The 26,651-nt window shown below is 40.2% G+C and overlaps 1 protein-coding gene across 2 annotated transcripts in view; it reads right to left on the bottom strand.

The window, feature by feature from the left end:
* gcgra (glucagon receptor a) overlaps positions 1-26,651 on the bottom strand; it is a 50,089-nt gene that overhangs the window by 2,160 nt on the left and 21,278 nt on the right. Inside the window, exons 2-13 of one of the 2 annotated variants that reach the window (XM_079564876.1) lie at positions 13,358-13,505; positions 10,458-10,554; positions 9,328-9,435; positions 9,162-9,256; positions 8,976-9,085; positions 8,333-8,522; positions 7,577-7,736; positions 7,358-7,418; positions 6,004-6,073; positions 3,505-3,593; positions 3,290-3,434; positions 1,706-1,747 (exon numbers count right to left, since the gene is read on the bottom strand). In XM_079564876.1, coding sequence (XP_079421002.1) covers positions 1,706-1,747; positions 3,290-3,434; positions 3,505-3,593; positions 6,004-6,073; positions 7,358-7,418; positions 7,577-7,736; positions 8,333-8,522; positions 8,976-9,085; positions 9,162-9,256; positions 9,328-9,435; positions 10,458-10,554; positions 13,358-13,411 — 1,221 coding nt within the window. In that variant the 5' untranslated portion in view covers positions 13,412-13,505. The remainder of the gene's footprint in view (positions 1-1,705; positions 1,748-3,289; positions 3,435-3,504; positions 3,594-6,003; positions 6,074-7,357; positions 7,419-7,576; positions 7,737-8,332; positions 8,523-8,975; positions 9,086-9,161; positions 9,257-9,327; positions 9,436-10,457; positions 10,555-13,357; positions 13,506-26,651) is intronic. The other variant, XM_079564877.1, reaches the window with a different exon arrangement.

Raw genomic sequence — 26,651 nt, 5'->3', positions numbered from 1 at the left:
CTCTTCAAATATAAGGACTGCATGAATAATAATAATTAAAAAAAGCATCTCCAGAAATCAACAACACTCTGGATAACTAGGAAATGAGGCCCTAAGTCAAAAATCCTGAAATATCCCTTTAAGTCCAAAATCAAATCTTAACGCACCTGTCTCAGGTCATTGGCCATCGCCCTTAACATTTCAATATTCAGCCCTTCCAAGAAAAATAAAATTAGACACTCCTGCTATAACCAATGCCATAACTAAAACAATGTCAAGTCATATTATTGTCAGATGTGAGATGGTGCCACATTTTTATTGCGAACCATTATGCCTTTGTCAGAAACATTTTTCAGATGACAATATAACATGTCCAACTATCAGTCAAAACACATAAAGTTAAGCGCAAAAACACTTTTTTTTTGCGGCTGTCCAAATGAGATAATACGCCTAGTTTTATGCATATCTCTTCCATGACACTGTTCTCGCCTTCCACCTATTTTGACAACCTCCAGCGCTCATTGTTTTTCTTTCCAGATATTAAAAGTCACCACGTCATAGTCCCAGTTACGTGTCAAATGGAAGGGAACGCGTGCCAGACCCTGAGTAGCATGCAAACTCCTCAAACAGACACCCTCCACCATGTTATTAGAGAAGTCTGACGAATTTGCATAATGCTCACTCGCTAATGGCAAAGCTGTCTCAATGTTAGAACTGGCAGGCGTGTGGGCTAAACAAAATGACAAACATATTCTGACACGTAGCAAGGTAATGGAAAATTGCTGTAGAGAGTGAAGAATCAAAACAAAAAAATCTCTGTGTCAAAGTTATAAAAACAATGTTGAAAGGTAGAATTATAATATGGCTCAAGCTTTTCCATATGGAGTTTTCTATACCAAGTGGAAAGTGGTACTTCAGTTACTCCTATGCAGATCTTTGTTTCATTTAGAGACAATTTTACTCATCATTGTGTCCTCCTTTAATAACGTATTTCTAGAAAAGTATAATTAGATATTTTTTTGCCTTGTGATACTTACTTCCGGGTGGCAGAAAACTAACACACACCACTTACGATTGGACAGATCATTTTCCGATTAATTTATCGAAATTAATTAATAAATCAAACTGCTATTGTCTTTGAAGAGTTTGAAATAATCACACAGGCCGATCGGGGGTCAGTGCTGTGAAACCTTCCACTGGGTGTATATAGCAGAGGTGTAAACCATGCCCCACAGCTTCAATTATGCATAAAAACATAATGCTCGTTCTGGCTCACAATAAAACGTTAGTTGTTGAGGTTAGAATTGTGTAGCATTTTCATACTTGAAATAAAAATGGCCATCTCTGGAAATGTGTGCCAATTCAGCAAGAAGCCCAAGGGCCACCAAACAGTGGTCTGACAGCCACATTTGGCCCCCAGGCCACACTTTAAGGACCCCTGCTCTAAAAAATACAATCCCTAAATAACTGATGCTTAAATGAGATTAATTGCGATTAAATAATTATAAAGGCCATAATTAACTCACGACCACGAATAAATATGTTTCTTACTTTTGAATAAACACTTGGGTAAAACTGAATTAAATTTTCGGATCATGTGGCCTCGCTGATATCATGGAAGGGGTTGGTCCATAACTGCAGTGATGTCAAGAATCATCCCTGAAGACGTGATGATCAATGATTTAAACATACTGTGCATTTCTAAGAAAATGAATTGCTACTGTACCTCTTTGTTAACGAAGCAGTACAAAATAGCCACCAGGAGACCCTGTGGAGACAACCAAAAGTTCATAAATAATTATTTCCTAAGTCTCTGAATACATGCCCTGTTTTTGCTCATAGCAAATGGCTATCAATGCCTAAAAGAGCCCTGCAGCAGACAGTACGTAATGAATTTGACTTTGTGCCCGGCTCCTCATCACAACAAGCTTCTGTTGTTGTTTTCCTGAGGCCAAAGGTCGCCGACATTAGGTCATCACTTGTCACAGCCAGTTAGCCTCACAAATGGCAGGTTATGTTCATGTTATGCATCGTGATGCCAACCTGAAGGCAGCAATTCTTCATTTCCTTCAAAAGCCATGAGCTGAGTGAGCACATGTGCTGCAGAGACCATGAGGTGATGTTGCTGACCTTGGCTGTTGTGTTTAACCTTTTAGCAACACAAGTCATGAAGAAATTACAATTGGAGCTGTTTAGCTCTATAGATGGATCTTTAATGAAGCATTGTTTTGTTTTTTTATGAGCTCGGACCAAACAGTCAAGGGGTCTTTGTGTTTGTTTGTTTGATTAATTACTACCCTGTATACTTCACCATGGTGAGGTGTACACAGTTTGTATGGTGCGAATGGCAGCTGATTGTATGGTTTTGCTTTATTTATTCTATTTTTGGAAAGGATTGTAACCTGCATGAAAAGTGGGTAGAGACATTCAGCTAATTGCCAAATCCGAGAAGCGCTAAACATATGTGCTGCTACTAAGCCCCCTTACCAGTTCAAGATATTTCTGTTTAAAGGAGCAGGCCACCGTCTTTCCATATTGAGTGCACGCAGTATCTTCACTCCTAAAGGATTCTTAAGATATTACTGCAGGGACGGCAAAGTGCTCCTAGGGTGTTATTACGCCTTACAATATAGTACCCCTTTTTATCCACTTACAAAATCGACATGTTTAATTTTATGTGACTATACTTGGATCGTGTAACTTCTCGCATAACCATATTTAAATAGGGAAAATGTGGATGAGCTTGGTAGCTTCTAACTCCACCCCCGTTTGGGTCCATAGGAATATGCTAGGAGAGGCTAAATGCTAACGTCTTTGGTCTTTTTACGTGACTGAGCGGAAAGACCAGACAGGCATCAACTCGTCTAAGCTCAGGTAAGAACATATCTCAGTATCGAAAACAGTGGCCTGTTCCTTTAATGGTTACCAAAATAAAAAGGTGGTCAGCCACATTTTAAGCTTCAAACTTCAAAGACATATACAGTAAACTGGGACTCGGTGTTATCTCTGCAAGTTCAGACGGCTGTTATTGACAGGCCATCTGAACACAGACAGATTGACCAATCAAAACAAACATTTTATATCTCTACGAAGAAAAATAACACACGCTGTCATCTTCTGACAAATCAGCACTTTCAAACTGAGGTGAGAGAAGTTCTGAATGAAATGGTACGGTAACTGTCACCAAACTTGTGTGAGAAATGATTTGGTATGAGCCACGTCCGAGATGGTTTTGTTTCTGAACATAAAAAAGAAGCAGATGCCTTGCCAGGTTAGGAAAAAGTATCATAACATTAAACAAAATCCTAACCTGAAAAGAGGAGAAGAACAGGTCCACAAACAGCTTGGTGAGCCGCAGAGTGATGGTGCTGGACGTGGTCTCGTCTGTGACAAATATGAAGAACATTTGATGGATTCCCAACAGAGGGATCAGGGTGAGTGTGGACTTTGCCAATCTGAAACACAGAAGCGCTGTCACAAAATGAACAAAGCAAAATGTCAATTAAGCTTTACTTTGAGGCTCACCTGAATTTGTAATCAGAATACCTCATCTGATGCGCTCGCAGTTTCGAAACAAGGATTTTGATGATATGAATAAATATCAGAAAATTGATCTGTAAAAATTAACACAATCATTAGATTACACATTTTAAACACGTCAGTCTAATGTGTTTCCCTTTTGATAACTCTGTTAAGCTTTATTGCTATTACGCATCTTGTGTTTGATTCGGCAGTGTTAAACATTATTGCACGCAGCGTCTGGCATTTCCACAAACGGTAGGTGTCCCACTGATGAAGATTATCTGTGATTTATGACCTTTTTCCTTCAATAAGACGTGGGCAATTTGCAGCTTGACATGTGGGGACTGCTGCCGAGCCTTATTTGTACAGACTGGACTTCATGTTGTTCTGTTGGGGCCCAACTACAGGGGCCTGCGTGTGCTTTGTGTCTAAATGGCTCGTTTAAAGAACAAATTAGGTACACATTGTGTTTTTAGAAGAATGTGGGCAACAATGCAGGGCGGGGAGCACAAATGCTTTTATTGCCTCAAGTATGGCACAGTACAAAGCACCTATTAAAGAGACTCAATTACTCACTTCTACAAGAATTGTCCGCACTTTAGCTACTCGAAAGTCTGCATTGACACAATGCAAGAACAAGCATCTATTTTGGGCATTAATTCCTTCATTAAAATGCCGTGTCTCCTGCCAATTGTATCCCCATAGGAACTGGCCGTATTGTGTAATGGTTTATTGCTAACAGGCATGTGTACATGAAACCGCTGGGACCAATGCAAAGAGGAAAGCCTTTGAAATGGGAACCAGCCCTTCTCACAACGGCTGAAAGACAGGAATTCCTGCGAGATACAGACCACTTAACCGGAGGATTAATGCGTGGAAAAAGCAGCGACGTTCTGTGTACGCGGCCTGGACATAAGAGTGTGATAAATAGGACATGAGCGCCGGCTTCAAGTGACCTTTAGAGAGTATACAATCGAATGATATTACCCGTATTAGAGGTGAGTAATCTGACTAAAGTAGCTACTTAGTTAATTTTGCATTTTCATTCCCTGGGAATTTAATTGGGAATTAAAATAAAATCATTCTTTGATAAATGGTTCTTGCATTTTTCACACCAAACATCTTCATAAAATCAGGACTTTCTCTGGACTATACTGTATTTAAAGTGATAGTCTGTAAGTTTGCAAAGAGGGGAGAAATGGAGTAAAATTTGAAAGTAAACAATCAAATTCCTCTCCTCTTTAAAGGGACTATACAGAGTTTAAAAATGTCAAAATTTAGTATTTTCCTCCCTCTACATGTTCCAGCAATGTCCTAACGTGTAGAATGAGCCCAGACCTGTTCACCACAACTGCCTCTAAAATCCTGCACTGTCACTCAAAAACTCGGGTCTGAAGTGCCGTCATGCACAAGCTTAATATAGAAGGTGCAGTTACACGTATGACCAGAGGTGGCAGTGGTGAGTATAAAATGGCTAACTTGCATCTAGCCCCTTTAACTAAAAAGCCCGTTTGCAAAATGAGAAGCACAGGAACAAAATTTTCAAAAGTAAACAGTCAAGCTCCTCCCACCTCTCTCCTGATTGGACCTGACAGGCCGGTTCACAGGAAAAGCTTGTGTCATTGGTCAAAGTGGTATCCCGCAGATTCTGATTAATTGCTGAAATCAGCAATGGGGGGGACTTAAGAAAAAATATTATTATTTAATATTACTTATGTTACCTTAAATGTCAGACCCAGGCAGTCAATTATACACAATCTATTAAATGTGTGAAATATTTAAACTTACAGACTATCACTTTAAGGTAACACCAAGACAAATGTAGAAACTATTGAGTTATATCATAGAGACAGTTGTGTTGTTGTCCTATTGCTATTAGCACAACTACTGATATTTATAAAGCATCTTTCATACAAATCAGCAATTCAAATTTTATGGACTTGCCAATCATGTGTGTTGTGTTGTGCTTTATGTCTGTGATTGAAAAAAGTTTATCTGTATTTTTGTATATTTAAATAAATTAAAAATTAAATCATGTGGAAATCCCCAATCACCGGACTGGAGTTGAAACACTAGCTGAATGCTTTTTATGCATCGTTGTAAATATGTTGGACAGATGAATAATTAAAACAAGACTAAATTATGTCTAATTAATGTCTCAGTCTCAGTCAATTTCTCTGAAGATCCCATACTTGCTGCTTTTATCCTGAATTCCACAAACGTGTACAGACTTTTGCTCTCTTTAAACATTTAAAATTGTTTGTATTTTTTCGTAAAGCACCATCCCAAATGTACAGTTGCTGTACCTTTCCTCGTTATGAATAAATAAATCACCTTTAATATTGCATGATGTTTGGATGCAAAATAAATGGCCAAGGCAATAAAACACCTCTGACATTTCTGTGCCATGTCAGAGAAACATACTTCCGTTCTGTTCCCATTTCTAGGTCAAAAACTTCCAGACTATAGATTATACTAATAGTTAAGAGTTGAGTATCTTACCACAACAGCTAGGAGGATGGGGGAACGGATGATCCACCAGAAATTCATGTTAATATTTTGGCTCCAACATCTGCACAACAACAGGAGCACATTGTAGATAACTGGACTTTTTTTTTTTTTTTCTAAGCACTAAGGAAATGCACAGAGCAATAAAACATGACCAAGTGAAAGCCTGTGTTTTACCTAGGGGGGGACCCACTATAGCTTGCATTTCTAAAGCCTTTTATAACATCGCAAACACTTCTGCAGTTGGCTAGAGTCACAAACCTTTTCTCTGAACTTAAAACAGTCATCTGTGGTCTTTGCGAGGATTACGCCGGCAAAAGTGTGTCATTTGAACTTGCTCCGTGAGTGTCGTATTCGTCAGCAGTCGCTTGAACATAAACCGAGCTTAACTATGATGACACAGCGTCTCAGTGGAGGACAGAGAGTAATGGGGCTGTAGTTGTGTTATGAGGAGTGCACTAAACAGCACAAGCTGGTTTGAAGAAGGAGTGATTCCGAGTGTCTCTGTTTAAACAACAAAATTCCCATTCTCAAAATGCTCACAATTGAGCTGCACAAATATTATAGTGGGTAATAATTGAGAATGTTGAACGTGATATTTGGTTAAGCTGGTTAAGGGTCGTAGAGAAATCATGGGAAAGTCATGCAAAGCTGTACAAAAAAAAATTTCATACACAATTTTCTAACATGCTGTAAATAGGCCTTTGAATTAGGGCTGAAAAAAAAAACAATCAATTATTGAAAAAGTTGACAACTACGTATTTAGTTAGTAGTTAGCAATCGGTTAATCATTTTCTGGTATACAGAGACAAAGAGCCAAAGTTGGGGTATGTAGAGTGTTTGGTTCATCGCACATTTCATAAATATCTGTCTGTGTCTTTTTTCTTCTCCCGTCAGAAAGCACAATTAGCACTAAACATCTCATACAAGCGTTCACTTAAAGATGCATTATGTAACTTTTCACGTGGAGAAAACAGCTGATATTTGTGCGTATTTGACCTTGTTGTGATCAGCGGTTGTATGAGTAGTTAGCATGGAGCCTTTACTTTCCATCACAGTGGTCTCTAGGACACTCCACGGTCAATTGCTTGAAAGCTTTTATCTGCTGAAGGACCCTCTCACCAGAAAACCTACAAAACAAGTGATCCTGGAGCATTGTAGAGACCACCGTGATGGAAAGTAAAGGCATCATGTTAACCACTCGTACAGCCGCTGGGTCACTGAAAGTTCAAATATGCACAAATATCCTTTTTTTTTTTACACATAAAAAGTTGCATAATGCACCTTTACGCTCTATGTGGTCAAAAGTTTGAAAAAATAACATACAATTTTCATGGAAGAAACTTACTCTTGATTTTCATAAAGATATTTAACCATCACCCATGGCACGAGGAAAATGAGAGGTGTCCCTGTAAGAGAAAGAAATTGCTTTTTTACTATTATCTTGTTTGTATTCGATTTCATTAAGGCAGAGAGTCCTGTGTTTCCCTACAAGGATATAAATAAATATATCTTAACTTTCTGCCCAGGAATTGAGTTACACCACAGCCTCATGCAGAGCCCTTACCCCAGCCAATGCACAAGTAGATTTTAAAGTAGTTCCTCTCTGTAAACACCGTGATGACCAGCAGGTTGTGTAGGTAGATGCCTTCCACCAGGAGCCAGTAGCTGTTAGCCATAATACTGTACTGCATCATGACTACCGCGATCCGACAGCCAATCGTGGTCTACAACACAGAAGCACACTTTATGTCAACATGGATGAACCCTGACACTGGATGCGCAGAGAGGATCTCAGCAGATGGGAGTGTTTTATTTATTTTTTTTAGCCGCTGGAGGCTGTGTTAGAGCTCAGATTGTACAAACGTGCGCTGTCTCTCCAGTCAGCTGTGACCCTGTTACACCAGGCTCAGCTTGTGTGACTGACTCCCCCCTGCAATCCCACTGTGCCCCGCTCCAATAGGCTGCGACTCCCGACAGTGCTACGGAATCACAGAATTACAGCAAACTCGTTACGACTTTGACACAGAGGCCAGGTAAAAAAAATATATGGATGAGTCTGAAGCTGACTTTTGACTCTGCAAATGACTTGGTAGGGATTCGCTATTACAGTACTTTATAGGGACAAGGGCATTGCACTGTCCCTACTAAATAAACCAATAAATAACTAAATAACAATGCATTTGATTGTTTGTGCCTTTCTATGAAAATACAATGTTGAGATTTACAAAACAATGTACTGTACAATTGAATTAATATATGTTGTTTAGTTGTTGGTTTACGTCCAGGCTGTGGTTTACGGTACCTCTGGATCTGCACTGACCTCATTGTTGACCAGCATCTCTACAGGGGGCATGGACGCCTGAGGGAAGGCCTGGTCTTGGTCACTGCTGAGGTTCCGCGCCGCGAGGTTGGCATCAACCAGAGCGTCTTTGATGAGAATGGACAGGGCTCTCAGGATGAAGGAGGCGAACAGGTTCATGTGGATGTTGTTCCTCATACAGTGGAGTTTTCTAAGAGACCAGTGACGTTTTTTGTTATGTTAAGTGATAAAGCATCAATTCTTCCATATAAACGGGGATACAACATGATGTGTACATCCAATTACACAACAGAGATTATTTTTTTCACTCAAACTTGGCTGTAAATACTGTTTAAGTGGTGCTAGCCCGCAGTTAGCTTTGCCCGTTAGCCTGTTAGCTTCTTCTTCGTGATTCCATTAGTGTGTATTGGGGCCTCTGACCCGATGCAGGAAAGCTGCAAGTGTGGTTTTCTGGCTAAAAAAAAATCAATCATCCCATCAACACTAGTAATAGCCCCCAGAGGGATTATGAAAAGTATTTATTGGGTAAACATGTTACTTAGTACTGTTTTAAGGGATCATTTTTGCAGTAAGTGATGAACATACAGCATTTATCCAGTATTATCGGTGTTTTAGACATTCTAATGATGTGCTGTGTTTTTACCTGAAAAATATGAGGATGCCGAGCGCCAACACCAATGCTACAAAAGATAAGGAATAACCCACTGTGTACATAATCCGGATGTAGCTGTAGTAGTGCTGCAAACAGACAAACTATCACAAAATTGTGTTTTTTTTTACTGAGTCTGCGGGACTTGGACAATTAAAAAAATCCAAAGTTGTCTCTTACCAGGCTCCGGTCATTTGAGTCACACTCGCTGGTGTTCTTGGTGTTCGCCCACTGTCCATTTGCATCACACTCTTTGTAAACCATACCGTTCTGAACTACACAAAGATAAACAATTTATGCTGGTCTTTACTTTGGGAAACTCAAATTGTTGCTACTTTTTTCTTACCTTCATCGAACCAGGGCAGGTACCACGGACAGCGCACGCTGATTGTTGAGTTGGGGAGACCGTCGGGCCAACAAGCGTAATCGTCAAAAGTCCTGTTACAAACTAGACCTGAAAGCAGAACGCATTCATGGAATATTAGATTCTTTGGTTTGTCCTTTTTATTAGGTTGGACAGTGCTGTGTGAAGAGTGGGGAGAGACATCTGGCACATTGTCAGAGCCATGAGGCTGGTTCAGTGCTGCAGCCTAAACCCTTTGGCTATAAACAGTGTAATATATGGGATTTTTACTTGATGCTTTGTGGTTTGTGACTTATATGTATTTTTGCAATAGGAAATACCATCTGTATATCTTGCTTCTGGCCACTATATACAGTATTTGGCCTATGACTTTTGTGTTTTCAATTCAATTCACTCCAGTTGTCTGTGCTTTGCTGGAATAGCACACAATGGTCCATCATTCCTTTGTGTTCGATGTGGAGTTGGTCTATGAAGACATTATTAACATTACACTGATAATGGTTTTTAATAACACATTCTGTAATGATCGATATAAATAAACCCTTACTTAGATTTGGCTTATTGGCATGATTGCAAACAATTTAATTCATTGTAATATCACAATGATTGGAAGTGGAGCATGTTAATTACAATAATTATAAATTACCAGCTGGGGACAGACACTGATTTGCTTTTAATCTCTTCACATGTTGCACATAATTCATCAAAACTGTGCTTCATGATGGCATTGAAGCAAAACTGTTATTATTTTCTAATAGTGGCAGATACTGCTTCACTTCATCAAGGGCTTCTCTTGTTGCAGTGAAGAAATGCATTGATTAGAATAGATTAGAAACTGATCAGACGAGCTTGAAGTACCGGGCTTCATTAATAAAGCAAACAGGTCATACTAATGCAAAGGGTTTTGCATCTGCTTAGTGCTTATGCATCGTAGTCCCAAGAGTTGATAAACATAAAACAACAATAGAAATCACTGAGCTGTGTCTAATTAAAAATCTCCAATCCCTGCACAGTTTTGGTGTGAGACCACTTGTTTTCTTTAGCACACAATCGGCTTAATACTTTCCCCTTCAGATTCCCGTTATATAACCAATTGTGTATTTGTCTCTCACCGCTGCTGGGAGGATCCCGGCTGTTGTTGCGGTCGCATTCTTCCGTGTACAGCTTCCAGCTCTCCTGCAGCTTATCCAGGGACACAGCGGGGCACACCTGAGGCACAAAGCAGCACCTGGATTACCGTTTGCACTGTGACAGTTTTGACGTTAAATTGGTTTGTATGAGACTAACAGCTCAAATATTCCTCTGGTCTGTCTATGGCTGCAGCAGTGATTAGACCTACTATTTAGTTTGCATTGAGCATTGAGTAAAGACTAGTAACTACCAGTGTCAATGGAGACAATGGAGTGTGTATCCTTTGCACAGTGTATTGTACTGCCTAAGTAATTGCAGTCGTTGAGATTTGCTAATTGCATCCTCTCAATTTGATTTGATTGTGACTCAATGGTCTTTACACAGTAGCTGCAAATATCCTCAAGTAATGTTAACAATGGTATCCAACAAAACTTAATTCAACTAAATGCAGAGTCCCGTGATGTTCCAGCCATGAAGGTTAAAAAAAGGCCTGCCCTTTGCAATAAGTACAGTAAGTACTCAGTCAACTTGAAGGCGGCTCGGTAGCGCAGTGGTTAGCGCTCTCGCTTCACAGCTAGAAAGTCCCGGGTTCGATTCCCACCTGAACGGGGCCTTTCTGTGTGGAGTTTGCATGTTCTCCCCGTGTCTGCGTAGGTTTCCTCCGGGTACTCCGGTTTCCCCTACCACTAAAAACATGTACAATAGACTCCCCTCTGGGGCCAGGACTCCCCTGAAAAAGAGATTCTTAATCTCAGTGGGACTATCCTGGTTAAATAAAGGTCAATAAAATAAAATAATTTTAATCCTCAAAAGATTAGATTATCAATAATGTTTAAGTGCTGTATTATTGTATGCGCCCTCATTCACACAAACCAGAAAACTCCCAACTGTATAGTCCAACAACTGTAGAGAGTAACGGACGATCATGCCTCATGATAAGAAGTAACAAGCCAATTGAGTGAAGTAAATTGTGTTTGGTTGTGCTTCAGATTTATTGCAGCTCATGTGTTAAATATAATTATGCCATGGCCAGTGAGAATTGTAATGCTCACTGGCATGCATTAAAACTGTATAACACAGTTAGTCCAGCAACAGTTAAATCACATTCTATATATCACTCCACTGCTGCTGTTTCCGTAGTAACGACAAACAATTGAGCTGGAACTAGCTACAGGTAAAACAGCTTAGAAAAAGAAACGACTGCTGCTCAGGACCAAAAAAAAAAGCAGTTTTGTAAAGAGGAATGATCCAAAATTCATTCTGATCGTTATGAACTACAGAAAAGCAGTTATTGCAAAAGAAGGATCAGCCAGCTGTTTAATGCAAGAGATCCCATTATGTTGGGAATGTCTCAGGTTTTTCTGCAGAATATCTCGATATACATGTGAATTAATTTTCCTATTGATGATAGCACGTTGTCCAGGCCCTGAGGCAACAAAACAGCCCTACATCATCATTTTCCCTGTACCATACTTCACAGTGAGCATAGTGTAAAGATGCTGGTGTGCTGTTCCATTTTTCCCTTTTGGTCCAACAGTCCACTGAATATTTGTCCAGTAGTGCTGTGGAGCATTCAAGAGCTCTTTCGCAAACCAAAGTTGAATAGTTTGGGAGGAACACACAACGTCATGTGCGGAGGAAAAATGGAACAGCACATCAACATCTTTTACTATGCTCACTGTGAAGTCTGGTGCAGGGAAAATGATAATGTGAGGCTGGTTTGAGTCTCAGGGCCTGGAAAACTTGCTACGAAGAATTAATTCACAAGTTTATCAAGATATTTTGCAGAAAGACATTCACAACAGTGTGGAATAAGTAAGACAACCCTTGTATTAAATAGCTGCTGACTCTTCTTTTGCAGCAATAACTGCTTTTCTGTAGTTGCAGATTAGATGCTCACAACGATCAGGATGAATCTTGGATCATTCCTCTTTACAAAACTGCTGCAGTTCAGCGAGATTTCAGGGTGTACTTACTTTTTCCACCCTCTCCTGTGAATGTTTACATGTTATGGCCAATAAAAATATGATCAAATGTAAATGTTTGGGTGGTATTAGTTTAAGCAGACACTGGTTTATTCATTCTTATGATTTTGATGAAGATCAGACCACATAGTGACCAGTTTAGACAGAAATGGTCACTATGTGGCGTTCACATACTTTTTCCTCCCACTGTATCTTATCAATCAATCAATCAATCAATCAATCAATCAATCAATCAATCAATCAATCAATCAATCAATCAATCAATCAATCAAACTTTATTTATAAAGCGCTTTTCATACCGAAAGGTATCACAAAGTGCTTTACAGATTGCAACATTTAAAACAATACGCCTGGCACACCCTCCCATATATATAATATATTAGGACTAAATAAATAGATGTCAGCTAAAAGCTAAGCTAAAAAGGTGGGTCTTGAGCCTGCTCTTAAAAACAAGAACGTTCTCTGCAGCCCTGAGCTCCTCCTCAGGTCATTCCTGAGGCGAGGGCCGTAATATTGCCGTGAGTCATTTTGTTGACTTTAGGAATGACTAGGAGACCCCTGCCAGAGGAGCGAAGGAGCCGTGAAGGTTCATAAGGTAAAAGCAGTTCTGAAAGATAAGAAGGACCAAGACCATTACATAAAGATAAGAAAACCCTCATTTTTCATATAATGAGAAAATAATCAAGTTGGAACAGAAGAAACACAGTACATGTAAAGAAAATGGTGAACAAACAGCAAAACAAAACATGTTTTTAAACTAACTCAACATAATTATTAACTGTGTTATTTAGGGTTTTGGCATTATTGTCCTAAAATGGTCTTATTGTTGTTCATTGCTAAATGCAGATGTGTTTTTGTGATGGGCCTATTGCAAACTCTTGCAAACAGTGACTCACCTGGATGCTGCAGGAAAGCACAAGCATTGCCCAAAAGAGGAGCGTCCGTGACATGCCGTACTCTTGTTGATGGAAGGGGGGGGTGACCGGGCAATGGGAAGTGGATTTTCACCTCATAAGGGGAGCTTATCAGGGCCCGCCACGCTGCCTGAGTGACACAGAGACACAATCCATCAAAGCTCAAAGTAAATACTCAGCCAATAATATTATTTGGCAAAGCACAAACCACTGACCTCCTCCAGGAAATCAATCTATTATTTGAGCTTTGTATGAAGTCATATTCGTGATATCAGAGCTCCACAGTGGGATATTGCCCGCATAAAAACCCGGGTTCTGGGGGTGGGGGGGGGGAACTGCCCACCTACCTGTGAGCTATCGGCCGTTGCTACCATGGGAGGCCTCCTTTGTAGCTGAAGCTGGAGAACAAAACGAAATCTGAAACGTTTCTGCAAAAAACACCTTGACCATGGAAACATTTTTGGCTAAAACGTTTCAAATTCCATTCCGTTCTAGTTCCCGTGATGCTTTGTGTTCATGCGTTTCTAAACACTTAGCTTTTGTGCCGTCTTATATCAACTTCGATGTGAATTCCTTGCCGTTATAAATGTTCTGCTGTGAGCGTGATCAGGCAAGGCTGTCTCTCCCTTTTGCATCAGAAAGGACATAGAGCGCACCGACCCCCATCAAAGTATTAATAAACTATTGCCATGGAGCAGACAATGCCCCAAAACGACAGTCTCCAATTACTCAAAAATATAACCTAAAAGCAGGGTGATAAAAAAATGTGTTACAAGTGTGTCCCATTCTTGAAAATAAATAGAATTATCAATGTTTTTTTGGTGGGTAAACAGCCTTTGGGAGGGTCTTGTCCTAACAGCTACTAAGTGCCGCCCTGCTCTCTCCTGGAAGTGGGCCTGGAGATACCATCTAAACCAAAGAGCCATGCTTTCTTAATGGGTTGTGCAGTGTAATGATCACAGGATGCAGTTAGCGCTAGTCTCCGTACAGACTGACTGATTACTGTGGGCGCCTGGCGGATCAGCGGCTCCGGTTCAGGTCGCTCCAACACCGAAATCACCAAGCGACACAGACTGTAACACCAGGCCCACGGACAGTAACACTCTACACAGTTTTAATATGATCTGTTCACCTTTACAATGGTCTGTGTACTACTGTAGTGCTGTCTGAGCGGAAGTTGGCAAAACATTTTGACCTCCACCCAAACACATTTTCTCCAGTTTGTCTTCAAAGGTTACAGCCTATAGGCCAGTGTAGCGCCTCATTTGAAAGCTAAGACCGACAAAACTGATCTTTTTCCTCACGTTGTTGCCATGTTGTTGTTGTTTTGCCACTTTTTCCACCGCTTTTGTCACTTTTTTGTTGCTCTGTTGTCACTTTTTTGTTGCTCTGTTGTCACATTTTTGTCACTCTTTTGTCACTTTTTTGTCACTCTTTGTCACTTTTTCCATGTTCTTTTGTCACTTTTTTGTTGCTCTTTTGTCACATTTTTGTTGCCCTTTTGTCACATTTTTGTCACTCTTTTGTCACTTTTTTGTTGCCCTTTTGTCACTTTTTTGTTGCTCTTTTGTCACATTTTTGTTGCTCTTTTGTCACTTTTTTGTCACTCTTTTGTCACTTTTTTGTTGCCCTTTTGTCACTTTTTTGTTTCTCCTTTGTCACATTTTTGTTGCTCTTTTGTCACATTTTTGTTGCTCTTTTGTCACTTTTTTGTTGCCCTTTTGTCACTTTTTTGTTGCTCTTTTGTCACATTTTTGTTGCTCTTTTGTCACTTTTTTGTCACTCTTTTGTCACATTTTTGTTGCTCTTTTGTCACTTTTTTGTCACTCTTTTGTCACTTTTTTGTTGCTCTTTTGTCACTTTTTTGTCACTCTTTTGTCACTTTTTTGTTGCTCTTTTGTCACATTTTTGTTGCTCTTTTGTCACGTTTTTGTTGCTCTTTTGTCACTTTTTTGTTGCTCTTTTGTCACATTTTTGTTGCTCTTTTGTCACATTTTTGTTGCTCTTTTGTCACTTTTTCGTCGCTCTTTTGTCACATTTTTGCCACATTTTCAGTCGCTTTATTGTCATATTTTGTCTGCTTTTTTATCATGTTGTTTTTGCTTCTTCAGTTTTTCTATGTTTTTTTTTTTTTGCGTCTTCATCCGCGCTATTGTCTAATTTCTGAAGCTTTTAGATTTGGGTAATGCCGGAGAAAATGTGCTTGTTTCAGGTGAGGCTTAAGAGGTTAAAATTACATTTTCAACTGGAGGTCGACCGATTTCTGACGATTTTTGTGGATTTTACCCAAATATTGGCCCGATTTATTGGCTGGTCGATATATCGGGTCAACCTCTTATTGCAAGTGTCTCTTCATAACTTTCATTCACCCTAAACACATAATAAGTTATATAACATTCTCCTATGGGAAATGTGCTCTTATCTAAGTGTGATGCAAAAATAATTCTACATTGGTCTCATTCGGTGCTTTTTGAAGTATCTGTTATTTCCAAATGTCACTTCCTATGTTTCAATTAATCCGTCCCCAGACCGACTAACGGGAGTCTTTCCTCTGGCTACATAACGATCCACAAGCTGCTTTTCAAACACAGGCGTTTCCCTATAAATAGCACATAGTAAAATATGTGGATTAATTTATGTCTCGAAAAGGAAACTTGGCAACCGCGATAAGTAAAAGCCATTCTTTAATATCCACAAATGAAACAAAAACAGAGCAAACAAGCAGCTTGAGATAACGAGTGCGTAATGGTAATGTGCATGTGGGCGGGCGCGTGTGCGAGAGGTTCACAGGCAGAAGTGGGTAGAGAATACAAAAAGCTTTACTGAAGTAGTATTGCACTGTTGCTTTGAAGTCATATTACCAACGCAAAAAAACTGTACTCAAGCAAATGCACTTGTGTAAATGTATCCGATTACACAGCTCTGTGCACAGGTGCTTTCCCAAACGGGGATCCCACCTATCTCATCCTGGCAGCATATCGGCGTCATTTTCTCACACTGGTCTCTTACACATTTTTATGCAACTCAGGAGGACCAAGTAGGAGTAATGATTAACCAGGCGACTATATGGGGCAATGGGTGGGATGACGAAACAGACAGTGTACACAAGTGAGGAGACAGCAGTTTGGCCTGAAGACGGGGCCCCTGACCTCATTTCAGTGGTGAATAATTTAAACAGGCACTTATGTAAGAACTTGTTTTTAGCAAATACAGGTTCAGCTACTGCCATTATTGCTCTTAGAAGGGCCACCGCTAATATTGGGGTCTCCTGTTATTTTGCTACAAATTTAGTCCAAGTACTTGAGCATGTACTTGAGTGGTTGCTTTGTACTTCTACTGCATCTACTGCAACTGAATTAGTTTCTGCTTATAATTGCACTACAATCACGGTTTCAATCCAGGATGTACTAAGCACGAGACTACTAATGATGCATATGAAACTGCAGATATTACTGCAATTATGCCTATTACAAAACACTGGCAAGTTACACTAAGTTTATTGCATGGGACTATTATGTCCACAGATGTACGTTTGCCAAAAAAAAGAAAGAAAGAAAGAAAGAAAGAAAGAAAGAAAGAAAGAAATCATAATAATGAAAATGTCATGTCAATGTCATTACTGAATCTAACTCATTATGGACAACAATATCAAAGGTATATTTTTAAAATCATGTGTGGTATTACAACAGTATTTTTTGATGAGATAATCACAACCTCTATTTTTCCTATCTCCTGACCTGTACTCTGTTGTAAACACATTTGTTTTAAAATGTTGCTATATGCACTTTTTTCGATAGAGGCCTCTTGTCGCTGCACACCAAACTACATCATCCAAAGCTTGTATGGCAGCGCTGGGAGGTCAAAGTAAGTTTTCGAGGGGACAGCCCCTGGAGGAACGGCTGCACTTGGGTTTCTCAGATTTGTCAGGTCCGATGTGTCCACTCAAGCAGTTCAGATTTGTGACGACAGGAACCGTGTTGGTCATTTGGTGTGAGCTGGAGCAGAGCTAATGGACACAGAGGTGCAGTAATTAGGACAGGATTTTGTGATGTTATGAACATCTGCCAGGCCAGGCTTTCCACTGTGAATAGATCAATCACAGCATCCAAAACATGTTGTTTCAGACCCTTTGGCCATGGGGCCAGGTTTAACTGTTGTTAACACTTTAGATTTAAAGAGAGGGATGTAGAGTATAACAAATACAAAGGCAAAATGCACAAATTCAGCTCAAATTTAACAAAATATACAAGCGAGTGCAAAACAACTTCTACGTGTGCATGTGGATAAACGGGTATGACGTAAATATTAGTCAAACGACAAAAAATAACCGTGAATAGTGCAGTCGCACAACAATTCTGCTTTTAGCTTTGTATTTCAAAGAGACCTTTTTATCTGATTATTCAGTTCACTAAAACAATTACAAAGTCTAGTATACAAAGATGGATGTGAGGAGATTCAGAACATTGCTTTTTGGAAAAGTGCAATATTATTTTGTTTTGCAAAGCTTTCAGCAAAAAAGTTACATGTTCAACACCGATGCACTCCAGAGATTAAAAATGCACATCCACCATATGCACAAGGGTAGTATTGGAGAAAGATCAACGTATAGAAGTAGAATTCACTTTCTTCACATTTGGGTGACATGAAAGCTCATGTAGCATCAGATAGAGCCCTATCGTCCATCTAAAGTGGTACAGCAAAACTCTAATGGAGCAATCAGTAACTAAGGCCTGTGAAAGATGAGAATAATGAAACACTCAGTCATTCCCACATTCATAATAATAAAATATGACTTGAATAATCAATATATTCTATTATGATACTGATTTGGGGCGTGTAACCAGCCTTAAGGATAATTGCCTTGTCGTGCCTCATATTGTTGCTGACTGCCGTTGTGCCTTTGGGCCAGTGTGGCTGCGGAGCCCGGGGTCTGTATATGAGGTGAGGTGCAGTTCAGAGCTGTCCCAACACGCCTCTGTGTCAGACGTTATCTCCTGACAGAACTCCCTCATCAATAGGTCACACCGGTATCATAATCTTGTCATTTGTGGGTCCAGGCTTCAAGCGTTATGTCAATATTTTGATAGAAATCGCTCAAATACACTACGTATGCACCAATTAGCCCACAAAAAATACTTTCTAACAAGGGTTCCAGAGGTAATTTACAAAGAAACACATAACACATGTTTCGGATGCCTTTTGTCGCCTCCAGGCATGTCCTATTGGGAGGAGGCCTCGTGGAAGACCCACAAAATTATATGATTATTTTTTATAATTAAGCTGTTGATGGATTGAATTGTGTATTTTTTCCAATGGCTGAAATATGTCCCTGGAATGGAGCACGAGAGCCCACAGTTTGTGAATTGCAGCGGCTTATGAGGATTTAATGTTGAAACATAATGGAAACTCCATTTGGAAAAAAGCTTCTGTTCATTTATCTAGAGACATAGTCCTGTCTTTTGTTGCTCTCTTTGACATTGTTGTTTTTGCACAGACCATTCACTGTGCGTCGTCTGAACCCTCCGCTCATTATTTATATTGGGATTCTGTGTTATTAAATAGCCCAGTCTTTGTCTGCCCTTGGAGCGACCCTTTCTGGCAACGAATTGATGAATGGAGTGGATTTCTAATGAATGGAGAGCATGTATTTTCCTGATCTAACTAAAACATAAATGGGCTTTGCTCCAAAATACAGTTTGTACTGAAGTAAGCTGCACTAATTGTAGTAATGATGTTAGTGGTACAAAGTGTTGCAGTAGTCGTGGAGTACTAGAAAAACTCTTGCCCATATTTTATCATGTCTTTATTCATTACATGATACCTGTATCCTCTGAGAAAGACATTCACTCACACGTCTGTTGTAGTTGTGACCACCCAGGCGCCTTCAGAGTGTGCTCCCAGCCTCGGTACATAAACCAGGACTGTGCAGCACACACGGCGGACACTGGACTCTCTTGGCCCTATTTGGTCTCTGCGAGTTGGATTTATCCGCCTGGCGGGAGTTTCAGGGGATTTGCGTTTTACGGACTGTGGCTGGTTATGTTTCATTCAGCTGCTCTTTATGACAAACACTTGCCAAATGTATGGACGTGAGCTGTGAAATATGCCATTTTCAAACTTTGCACATAGATTTCATGTTTCATGTCAGAAAGTGCAATTAATCTATTCCGCTCAATGTGCTGTAATGTTATGAACCAACTTCATCTTCAATAATGTTATAGAATCAAGCACAATCGTCCAACTCTGTTGCTTTGTAGCTTTCAATTCTACAGGACATTTCCACCGTAGTAGCGATAGAGTTAAAGGAATACACTGCAAAAAGTAAATATCAAGCATTGGCTTAAATGACTTGAATTGAGGAAATGTATCCTGTTTTTGTCGGTTTTCACTCATTCAGACACTTTTTCTGATCGGACCTAGTTTACTTTGCTTGTTTGAGGACATTTCAGACCAGTTCTAAGGTAAATCTCACTTGAAATAAGAAAGTCAAATTGCCATTGAGATAAGACTAATTTTCTTACCCCATTGGCAAAGAAAATTACCTGAAATAAGGACGAAATGTATTGAAACGAGTCAGAAACATCTCAGAACAAGTGAAATAATCTAGGACAAATGCCCAACAACTTCTTATCTAGTCAAAACAACTAAGATATGGATTATAATGCTCAAATTGAGATGTTTACACTGATCTAGTTAATTACTTTTTGCAGTGTAGGCCACTGTTTGTCCATACTGAGATATGTTCTTACCTGAGCTTAGATGTTTAAATGATTTAAATGCGGTTACATGAGTAGTCGCACCTTAGTGAAGATATTGCTGCGCGGACGACGAAGTGCTCCTAAGGTTTTATTCGGCCTTACAATACAGTTCCCCTTTTAATCTGTTTAGAAAACCGACATGTTTAATTTTGTGTAACTATACTTGGATCGTGTAACTACGCACATAACTGTATTTAAATAGGGCAAAACGTGGAAGAGCTTCATCGTTTCTAACTTCACCCCTGTTTGGCTCCATAGAGGAGAGGAGGAGAGGCTAAATGCTAGCAACATCTTTGGTCTCTTTGCGTGACTGAGCGCACGCAAAAAGTCCAGACAGGTACGCATCAACTCGTCTAAGCTCAGGTAAGAACATACCTCAGTGTGCAAAAACGGTGGCCGGTTCCTTTAAGAATGAATGGCTAAGTTAATGAGGGAAACTTGTATTGGGTAGACAAAAACTAGGTGGGCTATGGCAGACCTGGCTACTCCAATCAGTAGATCCGAAGTCTAAAGCCAGTTTGATTGGCATGTTTAAGCAAGATAAACATGAAGAAGAGAGGCAAAACGTCCTAAACTGCTCAGTTCAGACGACAACTTTGAAGACCTCTACAACTCAATTGGTAAGAGAGAGAACATCAAGGAACCTAAACAAATGTGTTCACACAAATGGTCACATGGGTTTGAACACTTTTGGGTTGCTGCATGGCTCCTATGGTCTAATTTCACCTGTTAGTAGCATTTACTGTAAATACGGTCCTCCTCCTTAACAAAACAAAGAGGTGTATTTTGTAACTTGTTTATTAAAATTGTCCCATTGAAGCCTGGAGAGCCGACACATGTCCCTGTACTTGTAGAGAAACACAAACAAAGATGAGTGCCGCACGACAAATAAAACACAGTGTCCAGAGCAGCTGACCCTTGCACTGTTCAAACTGTTTGGCACTGACCCGCGATGACATGGCATCCACTCCAGCTGTTGTCTGCGCCATCTGCATTTTTACTGGAAGCCATGGGATTGTGTAAAGGACTCTAGCCACAACAATAGTGTAAAGCTGTGTGGGAGGTTCTTTAATTTACTGAACAGAGGCCAAAATACGGGACGACTATTGAGTAGCCTCTAATGTTGAATTGTTGTTTTGGTAGGTAACCACTTTTAGTCCTGTGTTTCAATGGTTGGAGGCTTAGTGCTCCACTGTCATAAATAAAAACATTAGCCACCGAATATTTAAGGTTGACTCATTAGCTGATTTACTCAGTAGCCGATGCGTTTTCAAAATGATTGAAAATGGTCAATGTTTTGTCACCGATCACCATCATGTAGCCCAGGCTTAATTATTCACACCAAATTCGAGAGTATTTTGAGTGCAAACACTGACTTCACCTTTTTGGTCCCTGATCCTCACAGATGGCAGTGCTTTTCCTCTTGCGTTGGAGTTGTCCACTTAATTATTCCTTCTTGCTTTTCCTCTTTCTGTCAACCAATCTGTCTTTGGCACTGTTCTGTAATGGGGAGGCTTGTGAGAGCAAATTCTGTGGCGTCCGTCCCAAGTGTGTGTGAACACCAATGCGACATAATATTTGTGGTACAGGCTGTTCTGGGCAATCATCATTTTCAAATTAGTCATGAGGGCACTCGGCGAAACATCCATTTAGGGCTGTCAAATTATAATTTATAATTAGGTTTTGTTGAAAGGCCGTGGTTTATTCCCAGTGTTGTTGTCAGTTCATTCAATTTATCAAACTCATTGCAAAAAATGTAAAGTATTTTTCCTTTGCCTTTTGATAAACAAAATGCTTGCGTATTTTTCCCATGAACGTATCAGCCATAATCCATGAGCAATGCCTCTGAATACGCACCGTGCTGTAAACGTTTTGTGGAAAGTGCTAAAGTGTTTGAATCTCTTGTCTCTTGGGACAGAACAAAGTGCTTGCTCATAATAATCTTTCTGTGGATTGAGAATAAACAGCGGATGCGAGGCGCAAACACTGCAATTTCAGCTTCCAACGTGAGCGGCTGCAGCGACGGCACAATGACTGCTGCTGAACACATGGTCGCTCACGCTCTGAGGCCAACAAGAAGCCAGTGCGGTGTTGTAAAGCTGTAAAATAGGCTTATAGGAACTTTCTGCCAAGATGGAAGTATGTGTCTTATTTATATTCACTGCAACAGAAGGCGTGAGTAGTACATTTGTTGTGGTAGCTGTAGAAGCAATAATGCGAAAAGATAATGCATACCTATGAGTTTACATTCAAGTAATATTCCTGTCGAAAAATTTTACCCACAAAGCACATCTATTCACTCGAGAAAAATATCAGCTGAAAGAATGAAATGACTGAAGTATCAAAATCCACAAAACCTTCCATGTTCTGCAAACAACAGTATACGCCAAAACACAGCGACTAATGCACTTAAAGCAGTACTAAGTAACGCATGCTCCTAGAGGCCATAAGCGCCACTGCAGGTGTCGTAGCATGTTACAGTTTTTTACTCAGTCCGTGAGACTAAATACTACGCCGACAATGAAGATAGTTTTTTCACTCAAACATACTGTAAATACTGTTTAAGTGGCACTAGCCCGCAGTTAGCTTTTCCCGTTAGCCTGTTAGCTTCTTCTTTGGGATTCCAATAGTGTGTATTGGTGACTCCGACCCGTTGCATGGAAGTTGCAAGTGTGGTTTTCTGGCCAGAGACACCAGGGGGAAAGGACAGACCTCCCAATCATCCCATTAACACTTGTACTACACCCTAGCTCTATATAAAAGTGGAATCATTAAAAAGAATAAAGTACCAGTGCAAAAATCAAGAATCTGTTATCACAATTAACAGTCCAAGCCAAAACCAGTCTGTTTACAGTCCACATTACAGAGCAGGGAAGAAAAAACGTTCAGTAAAATTGTGGCCAAAAAGGAAGAGCGATCTTTTCTAGCCTGAGTGCAAAACGGATGTGGGTTAATCTATCTTTTTGACATGGAAGACAGAAAGGTAGGAAGGTAATGGATAGATAGATGGATGGATACAGTAGATACCAGTGATGTTTATTTGGAGATGCGCAGGAGGAGGCTGGGAAGTTGCAGAGCATGAAATGACAGATAAGATTAAGGATAGACTACACTAGCGGGGACAGCCCATGCTAGATGTTTTGTTGATGAAGTCTGAGTTGCCTGAAGGACATGAATTAAGAAATTGTGTCTAAATTAAACCAGCATAGAAGGACAGTGTCCTACTATAACTACAAGTACACTACAAGGACATAACTCTTTCCAGTTCTCTTGCTTACATGATGACGACAAGTTGTTGCATGTTGTGTTAAGTTTATGGCTCCCCTTGACTATAGCTTTGATTTACCCCAATGTTTTCGTGAAAGCAGCTCCCCCTTCAAGCCCCGGCCTGTTTATGCAATAGTCCCATAGATACAGTATGCTCTGCTCCCTCCGTCCTTCTACACATCAACCTATCTGGACTTCATCACCTTTTCAGACAAGGGCAAAGGTGAGCGCCCAAAACAAAACTCTGAACTTCGCCATATATAGGAAAGATAAGGTGAGCACCGATTTACATAAGCTGGCACAAATTGTTCCTGACTGATGATAAAGCTTCGAAGAGGGTGGACTTGTAACATGGCAATAACATTCTGTACATTGGACTAAAACAGTGTGCCTTCAGGGGAGTTAGATACAGTTTCTCTAATCATCAGCAGAATTCTCTTTACCAGCTAAAAATGAAAGAAATCACACGCACACACTGCATTAATTTAGATAATGTGTTCTCTGAAAACATGAAACATCTCAATAATTCTAGTAAGAGTTGCACAATATGTCACCAAATTATAGTTACCGCATTGTCAGGTACTATATCCATATCGCAAGACAATTACACAATGACGTCTTCCATCCGGCTGAGATTGACACATTTTTTGCAAACACAGCCTAAAATATAGTACAGTATATATATATATATATATATATATATATATATACATATATATATAAGACGCGAAAGCTCCTAACCATGCACGGAGGGTTCCACCCCAAATCCAGCACCCTGAGACTGTACGCTAGCCGTAGGGAAGGAGGCCGAGGACTAGTGAGTGTGAGAGCCACTATCCAGGATGAAACATCCAAGATCCATAAGTACATCAAGGACAAGGCTCCGACAGATGACGTGCTCAGTGAATGTCTCAGACAATGGGGAACAGAAGATGAGGTGCTGGAGGTCCCGTCATGGGAGGACAAACCCCTACACGGCATGTACCACCGAAACATAACTGAAGTGGCGGATATACAGAAATCCTACCAATGGCTAGACAGAGCCGGACTAAAGGACAGCACAGAGGCACTCATCATGGCTGCACAGGAGCAGGCCTTGAGCACCAGAGCAATAGAGGCCCAGATCTACCACACCAGACAAGACCCTAGGTGTAGACTGTGCAAAGAGGCCAATGAGACAATCCAGCACATAACTGCAGGGTGTAAGATGCTGGCAGGGAAAGCTTACATGGAGCGCCATAACCAAGTAGCTGGTATAGTGTACAGGAACATCTGTGCAGAATATGGGCTGGAAACCCCAAGGTCAAAGTGGGAAACACCTCCAAAGGTGGTCGAGAATGACCGAGCCAAGATCCTGTGGGACTTCCAGATACAGACGGACAAAATGGTAATGGCGAACCAACCGGACATTGTGGTGGTGGACAAAGAGCAGAGGAAAGCCATCGTGGTCGACATAGCAATACCAAGCGACTTCAACATCAGGAAAAAGGAACATGAGAAACTAGAGAAATACCAGAGGCTCAGAGAAGAGCTGGAGAAAACCTGGAGGGTGAAGGCATCAGTGGTGCCCGTGGTCGTTGGGGCACTCGGGGCAGTGACCCCCAAACTGGAGGAGTGGCTCCAGCAGATCCCAGGAAATACATCAGACATCTCGGTCCAGAAAAGTGCAGTTCTAGGAACAGCAAAGATACTGCGCAGAACCCTCAAGCTCCCAGGCCTCTGGTAGAGGACCCGAGCAGGAGGAAAAAGAGACTGCCCGCAGAGGGTGAGGAAGAGTTTTTTTTTTTTTTTATATATATATATATATATAGTTTATGATGTTTCTCCTCTCATGTAAGAACCTTCGTCAAAGACACTAAACATCTCTGACCACAGTCACAGTCGGCTAAATAAAGACCACTGGGAGGGGTTGCTTGTCCTAGTCCCACCTCTCTTTATTCAAAGGCTGCTCTCGACCTGTTGTCAAACAATCCTGTGTTGTTCAGTGAGTTTCAGTCTCAAAGACAACGAAAATCAACAACAGTATATACCAAAATTATAAACGGGAAAGTGGAACCAGCCCATATTTGTGCAAGCATGAGTAAAACCTACAAGTTACAACAGAAATTTTGAAGAAGGAAAAAGACAAAGAAATCTTGATTCAGTGGAATGCACAGTTTGATCAAAGGATTAAGAATTGATGATGAAATGATGATTTGATTAGACAAGTGTCAAGGAAGCCAAAGATGAAAATGCACAAAAAGAGCTCTTTGGATGTGAGTGGAAAGTCTGGGTCCAGGATTTAATAGGAAATACCAAACCTATTGAGGACATAGATTTTGATAATGATCTGCCAGTCGTCCTGCAAGAACTTGGCATTGACTGGCTGCCCGTTACCTGTCTATTGATCTGCTCTGTGTCTCAGCCTCCAGGCTTTATTTAGTCTGCCTGTGGTCAGATATCTCGAGTGTTGCTGATGAAGCATTTTGGATGAAATGCGAAACATCTTACTCTTCAACTGCAGAGTATAGATGATGACTCGAGAACAAGAATGTGCCCATGTTCCGTTTTGATCATGATTTTCCTGATTTTGTTTAATCTCACCCTTGTTTTGGTTCTGATTTAGACACAACTTACTCTGTTTCAACAATATAGTTTAAAAGATTGTTTCAAATATCGTAGTATATACAACTATTCATTATAAAATAATCTCTGTAAATAGATAAAAGACAAAATTGTTCTCCTCTGTTTACTGGGAGGTCATAGCACTTAAAGTTTCTCTATGGCTGTCTTTAGTGTAATCGGTCTCAGCTTCTATCTATATCTTATAGTACATTGAATCCCACAAAAGACAGGAGAAAGCTCTTGTTGGGTGTTCTTTGCTCGAAAGCACAGCACAAACAACCCATTCTGGGGCTTATCTTCATGAATAAAACAATAACAGCAGTCTACAGTGAACTCTGGATATTTGTGGCCACTTTACATCTCTACTTCACCTCAGGGCTAAGCTACGAAGATGGCTATGCGGAAGAGATAAAGCTAAGAAAAACATACTCACTGTTGCTTTGAGATAAGATAAACTTGAAAATTGTTTCTGTATGTTATCAACAGCCTTATCTTTAGCTCCTTGTATCACCTTTATATCCACTACTTATGGTGTCTATCTTTGTTATTTATGTCTTTCGATCTCATAATTTACAAAAAAATAATGAACTTTTCAACCAAAGACTTATTCTATACCAGATAAAATCTAAGCTTTAATCCTTTTGTCT

Source organism: Gobius niger, assembly GCF_951799975.1.
Source record: "Gobius niger genome assembly, chromosome: 10".
Taxonomy (NCBI): Eukaryota; Metazoa; Chordata; class Actinopteri; order Gobiiformes; family Gobiidae; genus Gobius; species Gobius niger.
Note: the sequence above shows the minus strand (reverse complement) of the source record. Positions and strands in the feature narration are given on the sequence as shown.